We start from the raw sequence: 10,977 nt of genomic DNA, 5'->3' as shown, positions 1-10,977 counted from the left end.
CAGCCCTATGGATCTCAGCGGGCAATCGCGCGGGCTTCTTTTCGCTGCATCGTCCATCGCGTCGTGCTCGCTGGGACTAGCCTGACGACTTGATCAATCCTCGCCGGCGAATCACCGAATTTGTAGTCGATTTCACCGACAATGCCACGCTTCTACTTCAGACAAGAAACGAGCGAACCAACTTCAGTCCATCGATTCTTTCGATGCTCAGCAACGTGCTTGTGCCTACAATCTGATCGTTAAAAATGCGATATTTGTGGCTTTGACGCGAAGCGTTGTTTCCTCATCAAAGCCGACTCTTCTTGACTAGCATTATACGGGACATCCCAAGCTGGTTGGATCTACTGCAGACTACGTCCCACGCCCCGGATCCTTCGTCTGGGAAGTTGGCAACGGCCCGACATAGATATGTCCCTCCACTGTGGTCGCGCGATCGCCGGGTGCTGGCTCCCGAAGATCACTGTTGAGGCATCTGATATTCAGGCTGAGCTCCCTTGGATGTTCAAGCCAAGGGTCTCCTTCTATCTGTGATCTACAACCGTCACGAGGCCACTGCAGAGCGCCTTCGGACATCCGCTGGGCTCTTTCCAACTCGCAAAACTCGCGTGAAAATCAACGCATATACCCTTGCATATCCTGGACCTACCGAGTGTCATACAGAGTTGATGGTCCGGCCGTCGAATTGGACCCGCGCGTCAACTTGTTCTTTTCCGACCAGTCTGGATGCACTTGCCTTGCACCCCCCGCATTCTCTCGGCGTGGCGCCGGGGACAGGACTCAAACTACGGATACAGAGGGCCGAGAAGTCCGGGGATGAATCCAATCCCCGGGACCTGACCGATTCTTCTGCCTACGGCTACCATGCTACCGACGGGTTCGAATGTTCATGTCCCCCTCGAAACATCGGATCTAGTTTCTTCGGTACATCAGAACCAAGATATCAGATTCAATGAACTTCACGGTGACCTACGAAATAGTGGGCGATAGTGTGTATTCCTCTGAAACCACGTTCTTCAATCCATGGGGAATCGAATGATAAACTATGGTGGCGCAATCGCATTCATGTATACCCCAATTGAACCCAGGCAGACCCTCGGCAATCTAGATGTGTCGCACGGACGCCGAACTCAGGTCCCATCCGGTCGCTCGCCCTCCACCCCTGGCTCACTGGGCTCAGGCTACCTGAACGGACACTGATCAGAACTCCAGGGTCTCGCCAAACTCTCACTGCTCTTCACCCCCCATTCGTGGTAGCCATGCTCCCTAGCTCACGAGACCATCCGGCTCGCTGTACGCCCTCTACTCTTCGCACACACAATCCTGATACAGTCAACTACCAGTGTGGCATCCCATCGCACGTGGTCCCCACATGTTATCCACATCGGCAACCGAGTATTGCCCGCGAACAACGCCCGAGATCTGTTTCGAGACTCACCTCCGAGTCCCATGGCAATGATAGCAGAGACAAGTTTCCAAGTTCCGGCGCGGAAGAACAAAGATTCTGGTCCATGCATGCATCAGAGAGTCAACCTACACAGGATGTCGAGCGGAATGTGGCATTCCCGACTCCATGTCGCCATGTTCGCCTGAAGAAACCGGCGATACAAGACACTGTAACATGGCACCATGTGTCGGCAGATATCGACTGATCTTGATTGTACCGGGAAGGCGGCGGGAAGAACCAGCGGGGTCCTTCCGTTTGTGCCGTCCACGGCGGCATGTCCATGTCTGCTGGTTGGCCGTACAACCGGTGCTGCATCCATCCATGTCTCTCGGCTGATTCATCTCATGTCAGGTGCTTGTCGAGAACGGAGGAGAATTCGTTAACGAAATCAGATCCGAGTACCTTCCCGGAAACTTCCTTTTTCAATGGGCGGATATGAGCGAGTGGCCATGACGGTCGTGAGCTTTCGGAGTACGCCGCGTTGAGAGGCCATTCATCAGGCACGCGGTGTCGAACAGAATGTTCTATTGAACATATCGACGTTGTAGACAATGTTGATCGTTAAGGTCATTAAAGCAAGAGCAGACCCCGGAATGGGATCCATGAATGACAATGCAACGGAACAGATTAGATCCTACTATGCAAAAGGCACCGTGTAGTAACGGGGGCGGCGGGGAATAAGGTGGGATTTGTGGCGTGGACTAGGGCGGGCAGAGCTTCAAAAGAGAAGAAAGAAGGGGGGAATGGTCGTAGACGTGTAATGATCCGTGGATGGAGCTATAGTATGATAGCAGAGAACGTAGGGGTGAATGCCGGAACGGCAACGCGCGACAGGTCTCGACTGGTATCTACGTATTTAGGTCAGTGAAGCATCCGTCACGAACTTGGGTGCAAACGTACAGGAACATAGAGACAAGGAGGGTTCGGCCTTCGCCGAGTTTACTTCGCGGACACGCCTTGTTGAATGATCAAGGCCTTTTCTTTCAGGACCGCAGGATAGCTGTTCATTAGGTGCGCGAGAGCGCGAAGATCATCTTGATCCAACAGCGTGATGGTGAGCTTAGGCTACGGAAGCCATCGCGTCAGCGTGACATTCGGAAACTAACAGAGCACAAAAGACATACAGCGCCTTTGATCCCGAATGATTTCACCACCCTCCAGAGTTTATCACCCAACGCCTGCTTCTGCTGCTGGATGGGCTTATCCAACAAGCTATCGATAAACTCATCCGTACTCTTCACAATGAGCGGGTCGGCCTTAGGCAACGGCAAGCCCGTCGCCGACGAAGAGTTCGCCAATCGGATGATCTCCACAGCCGGCAACCGCGCAAGGGACGCGATGGTGTAGGTGGTGGTGGGTGCGCTTGGGGTCGCAGGTGCTGGGGATGCAGCCGCGGACGGCGCACGCGACGACAGAGCAGGTGTTTTCGGCGACTCGTCGCTGAAATTGGTCATGTTCGAGACCTTGCGAGCCTGGGGCGTCGAAGGCGTGGGGATCGTAGCCGAAGCAGTCTCTTCCTCGCCGTCGGAGCTGTCAAGCACCATCTTCGCATCGGCAATCTTCTGGCGCAGGATCTCGCTGTTGAACAAGCACATCGCCCGATCGCGTTTCGGCAACGTCATGAGTAACTCGACGAGGTCGGCCTGGCGAGTCGGTTCCAGCTTAGCGACAGCCTGTGCCATCCGCTCGCGCTCCGAGGCCGGAGGGACAGAACCAGACGGCGATGCCGTGCGCGGGGGTGTCGAGATAGAGGCAGCGACGGAGACGGGCGTCGAAGGATGCTCGGGTGCGGATGCCGTAGCGTTGAGCGTGTTGGCGTCGAGGAGACGAGAGTCATGAGAGGCAGCCGGCGACGGTGACTTCGCAGGTGGAGACGGCGTGGCAGGTTTTCCGAATACGGTGCGCTGGGCTGTCTTGACTTGGTCCTTCAGCTTCTCCGAATTCTGGATGCCTTGGACGACTTCGCTGAGAGACAAGCCAACCAGGGAGTCTACGATGGCAGAGAGCTCATCTGCAGGAACCAGCTCCATCTCCTTCAACCGCCGCGACAGATCGCCGGTCAGCACCTCTTTGCGAACCACGGGCGAGAGAGCCGCGAGGTCATCATATTGCATGGGTAAATTGAGCGTTCCGGAAAGGGCAGCCTAAACATCCGTGGTCAGGCAGGCGAGAAATAACGACGTATAAGCGCACATTGTAGTAGCTTCCCGACCCCCGTCGGACCCTTTCCGGACGATCGTTGATGATGTGCTGGTTCATCACAGGTGATGCAAGCACGGAAGGAGCCCTCGAACGTGGGCTGCCCCAACCACCGTAGCTAGGACTTTGCGCCGCCCACTCGCCCATTTCGCTCGCCGTAGGGCTGGTTGACCCGCTCGCCGTTCTCGGGTGACCGTTACCAAACCTATGCGCAAGTTTCTCTTGGCGAAGTTGTTTGGGTTCGTGTAACCGGACAACCATAGCCTTGGAGCCAATCACGGCGCCATTCATAGCGTGCATCGCCGCAGCAGCTGTTGCAGCAGTCAGGATGGTATTCCATCGCGCAGATATGCTTGGCTACCTTGATCTGGAGTTTGGTAGGAGACGAAGCCAAAGCCGCGACTTTCGCCGTTTTCGTTCCTCATGACACGCGCACTAACGGGACTGATGAGCGACGAAAACCTGTATCATATTAATCATACCTGACGATTTGGCCGAACTAGAAAACATCATCAGATAATGGTTCGATGATATCGAACGAAGATTCGTACCTTGCGGAAGTGGGCAAATAGACTGTTGGAGTCAAGCTCGGGATCGAGGTTCTGACAAGAAGCATCATCAGAGATGACAGCAGGGGAGGTGCGTGTATGCTCACTTTACAGAACAAATTACACGGATCGATCAGACCACTATGACTCGTTCCAGGTGCAGCTGGTTGCACTTGCTGCCCGGGTCCGTGCACGAACATCGATACAGGTCGGAGATACGGACTCCTTTGTGAGGGAGGAGAATATTGCCGGCCCTGAAGGAAAAACCGTTGAATGTTGTATGGCGCCAGTAGTAGTTAGCATCTAACCTGTGGGGAGAAATCCCGGGCTTGAGGATTGGGATAATAAGCGCCACCAGATGGTACAAATGCCGGTGCGTTCGCGCTGAACTCCTGCAGACCGCTCGTTCTGCGTGGTTGATACACCTGCACGGCGATGTTTTGACCCTCTACCTCAGCGCAATGCATCGCTTCCTCTGCTGCACGCGCGTCTTCTTCGCGCCAAAATTCCACAACACCCGTACCTATGCCAAAGCCAGCGTCGGTTTTTGCGGACGCCAGGGCGCCAAATGGTCGGAAAAGATCGTAAAGGAGAGAATCGGTGTATGTCGGAGGTAGTTGCTTCACTAGACGCGGGGACGCGGAAGGTGGCGGCAGAGGCGTCGGGGGCGTGGTAGGCGGGTACGGCGAGAGGTTGAGGATCACCGGTGGTTGCAATTCCGGCACAGGGCGGTTGTGCAGTGTGGCGAGTGCCTTCTCAGCTGTTGAGGATGATGAGATTAACCGGATATGACGATAACTCGTCGGTCTCTCGTACCTTTCTCGAGAAACTTGAACTGGATGGTGCCCGAGACGGGTTGACCGGAGTCATCGCGCGCAATAACGGGTCGGAAGGGCGCGCAGAACTGAAATGCTAGCGCGAGGTTTTCATCGCTCACATACGAAGGGAGGTTCGTGATATAGAGCACGGGTTCGTGAAGGTACGGATGCGGCTGAGGTTCAGCCGGGTAATCAGACGCCATCGCTTCTGCCTGACGCGGTATCAATGGGCGGATTTGTTTGGAGGACGAGGCGACCGTCGTCGACGCCGTACGCGACGATGCAGACCAGAGACCAACAAGACGGCCAAGGGAAAAAGTCGTGCAAAGCGATCTGTTACGACCCCACGCGCCTCGTGCGATACCGGTCACGTGAAGCTCATCCTAAACCGGGCCACCACTGTCTCCAGCATGATCGCCAGTGGACTGCATACTTGCTGCGCCGCGGGCGAACCAAACACTGATCTCGACAATTCTGCGACTCGCACATAAGACTAGCCGTGCATCGAATCACGCCCATATCACTCTTGTCGCAACCTGAACTTGATTGCATCTTCATCATCACTTGAACATTGAACACCAAACACTCGCATTTAGCGCGATGTCGTACAAGAGAACGGCGCTCTTTCCGTGTAACCCCTCTACATCCCGCGGCGTTTCGACCAAGCTTGGGGAGAGCAAGGACAAGATCGTCTACGCCAATGGCAGGACTGTGATCGTCAGTCTGAGACTGCTCTCACTCGATTATCTCCAACCTGATATCCTGACACAAGATCAGGGATCTGAACGCAAGTCTGGATTTGCTTCTCGTTCGAGCTGCGAAATAATGGTTCCGCATCCTAGAATCCTGGACTCTCCGTCGCGTACAATGGCCACACTCAGAACACGACCGTCGCTAGGATCTCACCATCCGGGTTCTATTGTGCGTCTGCAGACGTTGGGGGTATTGGTGAGATCGCAGCAACACAATCGCAGCATCTCATCCGCTGATGCTGTTTAGTTCGGATCTGGGATATCGTTGGCGAAGATCAAACGCTCAAGGGTGAATTCAAGGTTATATCCGGTCGGATGTAGGCACAGCTTGATCGATCTATTGCTGTTTCTGATACCTGGTCGCTCAGCAATGACCTCGCATGGGATGCTGAATCGAAACGTATTATCGCTGTAGGAGACGGTAAAGAGAAGTTTGGGCATGCATTCATGATGGATTCCGGGAGTAGTACGGGGGAGATCATCGGACACTCGAAGGTAGAGATTTCACCTTATATATTCCATAATCGCATTGAATATGGTGTATTTAACCGTGGACAGGCCGTGAACGCCGTCTCAATAAGGCACCAGCGCCCTTTCCGTGCAGCGACGGCGGCTGACGACAATCTGATTGTCTTCCATCAAGGTAGGTTGAATAATGTCGCTGTGTGTGGATGGTGCTAACCTTATGGCCCAGGTGCACCATACAAATACGATAAAGTGGAGAACGCGCCATCCTTTACCTCCGCCGTCGACACTAACCCGCGATCTACCCCATGTAGACCATCAAGACGCATACGAATTTCGTCCAAGACGTTCGCTACGCTCCCTCGGGCGATCACTTCGCTAGTGTCGGGTCGGATGCCAAGATTTTTCTGTACGATGGCAAGACCGGAGACATATCAGCCGAACTGCCCAAAGGTCATAAAGGGAGCATTGTGAGTCGCGACGCCACTGGTTGTCGAATGGCTGTTCTGACAGGTCACCGATCATGCGATCGACGTAGATGGCCTGCAGTTGGAGCCCGAACAGCGCTTTGCTATGCACCTCGTCCGCGGACTGTACCGTTAAACTTTGTACGTCCTCCATTATCTCCCATGGGCGTCCAAGCAAATATAATACGCCGGCCTCGTCACGTGCTCAGGGGACATCGAAGCCCGAAAGGCGACGAGAACTTGGACTCTCGGATCGGGCATTTCGTACCAGCAGGTCGGGAACGCCTGGACGACGGCGAATACAATTGTCTCCCTCTCAATTTCCGGCGATCTCAACATCTTGGACCCCAGGACCGCCGATAAGCCGGCCAAGATTCTGCAAGTACGTCTGCAGCTCTTTGCAACCACAAAACGGAGGCTAATCGCCTACCATATCCAGGCTCCTCAGCGCTCCATCACGGCCGCTATCCCCACGGACTCCAGCACCTTCCTCGCAGGAACAGCAGACGGTAGGGTGGTCGCGATCTCGGCCGATTCCGGCGAGGCTGCGTACGTCGCGGGCGATGGACACACGAACCTCGTTGCGGGGCTGGCGTCCGCGAATGGCAAAGTGACCTCCGTAGGCTACGATGATCAGATCCGAGGGATCGACAGCACGGCGTTTACGTGAGTCCTGTCATTCGATGACGCCGATATAGATCTGATAAGCTTCATGGGCGCCAGCGGTGCGTCTGTTTCCCTGAGATCGCAGCCAAAGGCGGTAGCCATTGCGGGTGACGGCACGGTTTTTGTTGCCGGAGCTTCCGGCATTGAAGCTATTCGGGATAATCAAACGCTCGCGAGCGTATCTTCGTCCCTTGTGGGGACTTCAATAGCTGCGTCGGGCTCGTTGGTGGCCGTCGGGGGGGAGGTCAGGACAGCCCCCTTGTTATCTTTCCATCCCGCGGAAATTGACGGTCATTCATCTGCTTATCCGGGACAGGACCAGAAAGTACACTTGCATTCCTGGGACGGAAAGGCCCTGCAGGAGGCTGCGACCCTTGAGGGCAACAAGGGGGTCGTGAGCGCCGTGTCATTCTCTCCGGATGGCTCTTTGCTCGCCGCGGGAGATGTAAGTTTCATCAATGTATTGGCCTCTAAGGGTCTGCTGACCGCGTTTCAGTCGACCGGAAAGATCGTGCTGTTTGATGTCAAGGAACGCAAAGTGCGTCGCCGCCTTCCGTCTTTCTTAAAGACAACTATCCAACTTTTCTGATTTTACAACGTCAGGCTATCACATCGCGCTGGTGTGTATATTCATCAATCCACTATACTAGCCTTAGACGCTACTCTCGACATGATTTATTCGCGTGTACACAATACTCAATATTCACCCTGTTACTCAGGACATTCCACTCGGCTCGGATCACTTCCTTGGACTGGACCTCCGACGGGAAGCACTGCGCCTCCGGTTCTCTGGATACACACGTCTACATCTGGAGCGTGCAGAAGCCGGTCAAGAATATTGCGATCAAGAACGCAGGCCCAGGTGGTGTCAATTCTGTATTCTGGCTCGACGGGGGCAAGGACGGCCGGCTGGCCAGCGCAGGAGCCGACGCTTGCGTAAGGGTCTGGAACGTCGTGTTCCACACCTGATCGTGGCGGCTTCGCAGAGAAGTTTGCGAATCATGAATCAAGGGCCAGAAGTAGCGACATACAATGTAAACGATCCGTCTATATACGTCGTATAGCCACACAAAATTATTGTCGCCGGAAGCGTCCGTTATGCGGCGGGAGAATTGCGTTCATATTGCCAGCGGATACCAAAAACGTGAGTCACCGGTCGATGGTCCGCCAAGAGTGCCGCGGAGAAGCCAAGAAATGAAAACAACGGGCTACATGCCCATTACGACACATTTTCCGGAGATTGCAAGTTATCGTCGTTGTCTGAGTCGTTAGCTGACGAGGACTCCTCTTCACCGTCGTCGCTCTCTTGTGGAACGCCGTCGGCAGATACCTGACCGGTGGCCAACCAAAGGCTGTACGCTCGTGCGCGGCATTCCTGCGGCAAAGCAGCGTCGAAGAGGAGCGCGGGCGGTAAGCTGCGTTTACCGTCGTTGTGTGTATGATAGTGCCTCCGCGCGTTCGACCGAACAGAGAATCGCTTCCCGCAGGAGGCGATTGGGCACACGAAGGCTGCAGAAAACAGAAATATGCAGTGTGGTCAGTATCGAAATTCTTACTATCGGTCCTACTCCGAGGATGAAATCACTTGTACGTACGCTTCAAACCCGAGTGCGTGTGCATATGCATGGCAAGCCCCGAGGGGCGATTGAACGCTTTGTTACATCGATCGCAATGGTGCACGAGAGCCCTCTCTTTTCGAGGACGGGCCATTTGCGATCTGAGCTTTTTGGCGCGGCAGTGTTTGGACCGGAGGCGCGCTGCCTCCGTGCCGTCTTCTTGTATCGTAGAAGCTTCGCCCGGCTTTCCCAGTGAAGAGCAACTCCCATATGACGCATCGCCATCGTCGCCGTGCGATCGGCAAGTAGCGCCCTCTTCGTCCGAATCGTCGAACGACAGCAGGGATCCGAGCAGAATAGACGAGAGGTAGCGCGCCTCCGGGTCTTCCACTTCGTCCATGCCGTTAGCGCCCTCCGCGTCAAGCTTAAACGTCATGATCGCGGGATCGAGGTCGCTGGTGGGCGGATAGACGGAGTACGAGCCGTCGACACGCGACGCAAAAGGATCGACGTGAAAGACGCCCATCATGCCTTGCATCTGGGCCCGTAACCACGTCTTCTTGTGCCGAGGATTGGATCGCAAACGGGGGTTATGATCTACGACGGCTTGGCCCGCATCGCAGCAGGCCGCGGGTTCGAAAACCACCCGGTCAAACGAAGCGTCCATGCACTCGATTTTCACCGGTGGTTGCGAGTCCAGATGTTCTTCCGGCGACGGCGATTTTTCCTGCGTAGAATCCGGTTCCATCGCAAAATCGATGGCATCTGTAAGGACGTAGTCGTGGCAATCTAGCCCCCCTGGCTCGGAGGGAATATCTGGAGACGATGCAGGCGAATCCAACGTAGTGCAGGGAGAGCTGACGAGGGGGGAGTTGACATCGATCAAAGCCCTCGAAAGCTCCGAATACGAGCTTTGCTTCACGGCGGGGAGGAAGCCGCCCACGGCGCCGCATTCGCCGTAGGTGTGAAACGTTGTTGGGATGAACTCCGGGTTTTCAAAGTCGTGGAATGAGGACACTAGGATCCCATGATGCGGGTTGGTCGCCATTGAAGTAGTATGTCTAATGTGCCTGAGGCCACCGGTTAGTACCTCTACTCTGTCAGGTAGTTCAACGTTGACGCACGGATTGCAGCCGAGAGACTCGATAGTATGGTGTGAAGGAACGATGGATTGGACGGAGGGCCGCTGAACCAGTGCTCCACGGGCCTCAGTGCGAGATCGGGCTTCGGCTTCTCCATAGATTGGATTCGAGGGAATTTGTGGTTCCGGTTTCGCGGGCTCCGCGATGTTTCCGCCAAAACGTCGGGCCTTAGCGTGCACGATGACCTTGAGGCATCATATCGGGCGTCTAAACGCCAGGTCCGTCGACAAGGACGGGGTCTTTGCGCGAGGCACCCACAGGTTTTGGAAATTCGATACTCGGGCCTGTGAAGAAATAATCACATTCGCTCGCGCTGATCTAGGGCGTGGGCATGCCGGGTCCATCTAAAATAAGAATTTCCTAGGCCACCTTGGGCTTTCGCACCCGCAGCCGAGCGAACGTTGGACTGTGGAATAAGCGGGGCCGCCGATCAGGACGGCCCAGAACCCGGTCAGCAGAAAAAGGCGCATATCGTGAGAGTCAGATTGCCCGCGCAAGGGCATCTCGGCGTTCGCACCTCAAGTGCGGCTGAGTAGCGGATGTAAATGACGTTCGTTGGTGCCCTGGAGCAATGGTTCTGCACGAGAAGGCGACATTGGCACCCTCCAGGCTCCACTACCAATGGTCAAGGCGATGGAGGCAGGAGCGGCACGCCTGCTCCATGCGACTCGTGAACAGCGAAGATTCTCCCGAGTCATTTGCACATCGATAACAAATGTGAATCAGTCGTCTTCGAACACCGTGGACAGGAAGAGGGTGCGGCGGAGGCTAACCTTGCTCCGCGGATAGTAAGTGCCTTCAGTAGGTGCCTTCGCATGGCCCGCGCCGACGTGGAGGTGGAGATCGACCCGTTCGCCGTTCACGGGGTGCCAGTCAGTGCGAAACAACCCGTCTACCCATTACAGCTGACAGCATGATGC

General features: G+C 55.3%; 3 protein-coding genes across 3 annotated transcripts; 1 reads left to right on the top strand and 2 right to left on the bottom strand.

The window, feature by feature from the left end:
* Window positions 1-2,111: 2,111 nt before the first annotated feature.
* On the bottom strand, window positions 2,112-5,306 carry PUNSTDRAFT_52774 (uncharacterized protein). The gene is made up of 10 exons (XM_007384238.1): window positions 5,008-5,306; window positions 4,500-4,951; window positions 4,299-4,445; window positions 4,195-4,245; window positions 4,126-4,142; window positions 4,005-4,078; window positions 3,638-3,954; window positions 2,569-3,588; window positions 2,345-2,509; window positions 2,112-2,292 (listed from the first exon to the last, which is right to left on the bottom strand). The coding sequence occupies exons 1-9, from the start codon at window positions 5,210-5,212 to the stop codon at window positions 2,384-2,386; spliced, it is 2,409 nt and encodes an 802-aa protein (XP_007384300.1). The 5' UTR covers window positions 5,213-5,306; the 3' UTR covers window positions 2,112-2,292; window positions 2,345-2,383.
* Window positions 5,307-5,444: 138 nt separating this feature from the next.
* Window positions 5,445-8,464, top strand: PUNSTDRAFT_52773 (WD40 repeat-like protein). Its single transcript, XM_007384237.1, has 16 exons — window positions 5,445-5,726; window positions 5,782-5,796; window positions 5,852-5,957; window positions 6,009-6,078; window positions 6,130-6,256; window positions 6,320-6,404; window positions 6,456-6,478; window positions 6,541-6,696; window positions 6,765-6,834; window positions 6,903-7,075; window positions 7,133-7,359; window positions 7,417-7,603; window positions 7,676-7,804; window positions 7,856-7,897; window positions 7,963-7,979; window positions 8,079-8,464. Exons 1-16 carry the CDS (start codon window positions 5,610-5,612, stop codon window positions 8,326-8,328), a joined length of 1,794 nt encoding a protein of 597 aa, XP_007384299.1. The 5' UTR covers window positions 5,445-5,609; the 3' UTR covers window positions 8,329-8,464.
* Window positions 8,465-8,578: 114 nt separating this feature from the next.
* Window positions 8,579-9,963, bottom strand: PUNSTDRAFT_143968 (uncharacterized protein; the record flags this gene model as incomplete). The annotated part of the gene is made up of 2 exons (XM_007384236.1): window positions 8,579-8,868; window positions 8,955-9,963. The coding sequence occupies 2 exons, from the start codon at window positions 9,961-9,963 to the stop codon at window positions 8,579-8,581; spliced, it is 1,299 nt and encodes a 432-aa protein (XP_007384298.1).
* Between the last annotated feature and the right edge of the window lie 1,014 nt (window positions 9,964-10,977).

Source organism: Punctularia strigosozonata, assembly GCF_000264995.1.
Source record: "Punctularia strigosozonata HHB-11173 SS5 unplaced genomic scaffold PUNSTscaffold_7, whole genome shotgun sequence".
Taxonomy (NCBI): Eukaryota; Fungi; Basidiomycota; class Agaricomycetes; order Corticiales; family Punctulariaceae; genus Punctularia; species Punctularia strigosozonata.
This window is presented reverse-complemented; position numbering and strand designations above follow the sequence as displayed.

Bases quoted from the DNA above. Each gene is read 5' to 3' on its own strand.
- PUNSTDRAFT_52774 (XM_007384238.1), bottom strand. From the start codon at position 5,212: ATGGCGTCTGATTACCCGGCTGAACCTCAGCCGCATCCGTACCTTCAC. The intron at 4,952-5,007 runs GTACGAGAGACC...CATCCTCAACAG, and splicing joins GTTCAAGTTTCTCGAGAAAG to CTGAGAAGGCACTCGCCACA. The intron at 4,446-4,499 runs GTTAGATGCTAA...TTTTTCCTTCAG, and splicing joins CCCGGGATTTCTCCCCACAG to GGCCGGCAATATTCTCCTCC.
- PUNSTDRAFT_52773 (XM_007384237.1), top strand. From the start codon at position 5,610: ATGTCGTACAAGAGAACGGCGCTCTTTCCGTGTAACCCCTCTACATCC. The intron at 5,958-6,008 runs GTGAGATCGCAG...GATGCTGTTTAG, and splicing joins TGCAGACGTTGGGGGTATTG to TTCGGATCTGGGATATCGTT. The intron at 6,257-6,319 runs GTAGAGATTTCA...AACCGTGGACAG, and splicing joins AGATCATCGGACACTCGAAG to GCCGTGAACGCCGTCTCAAT.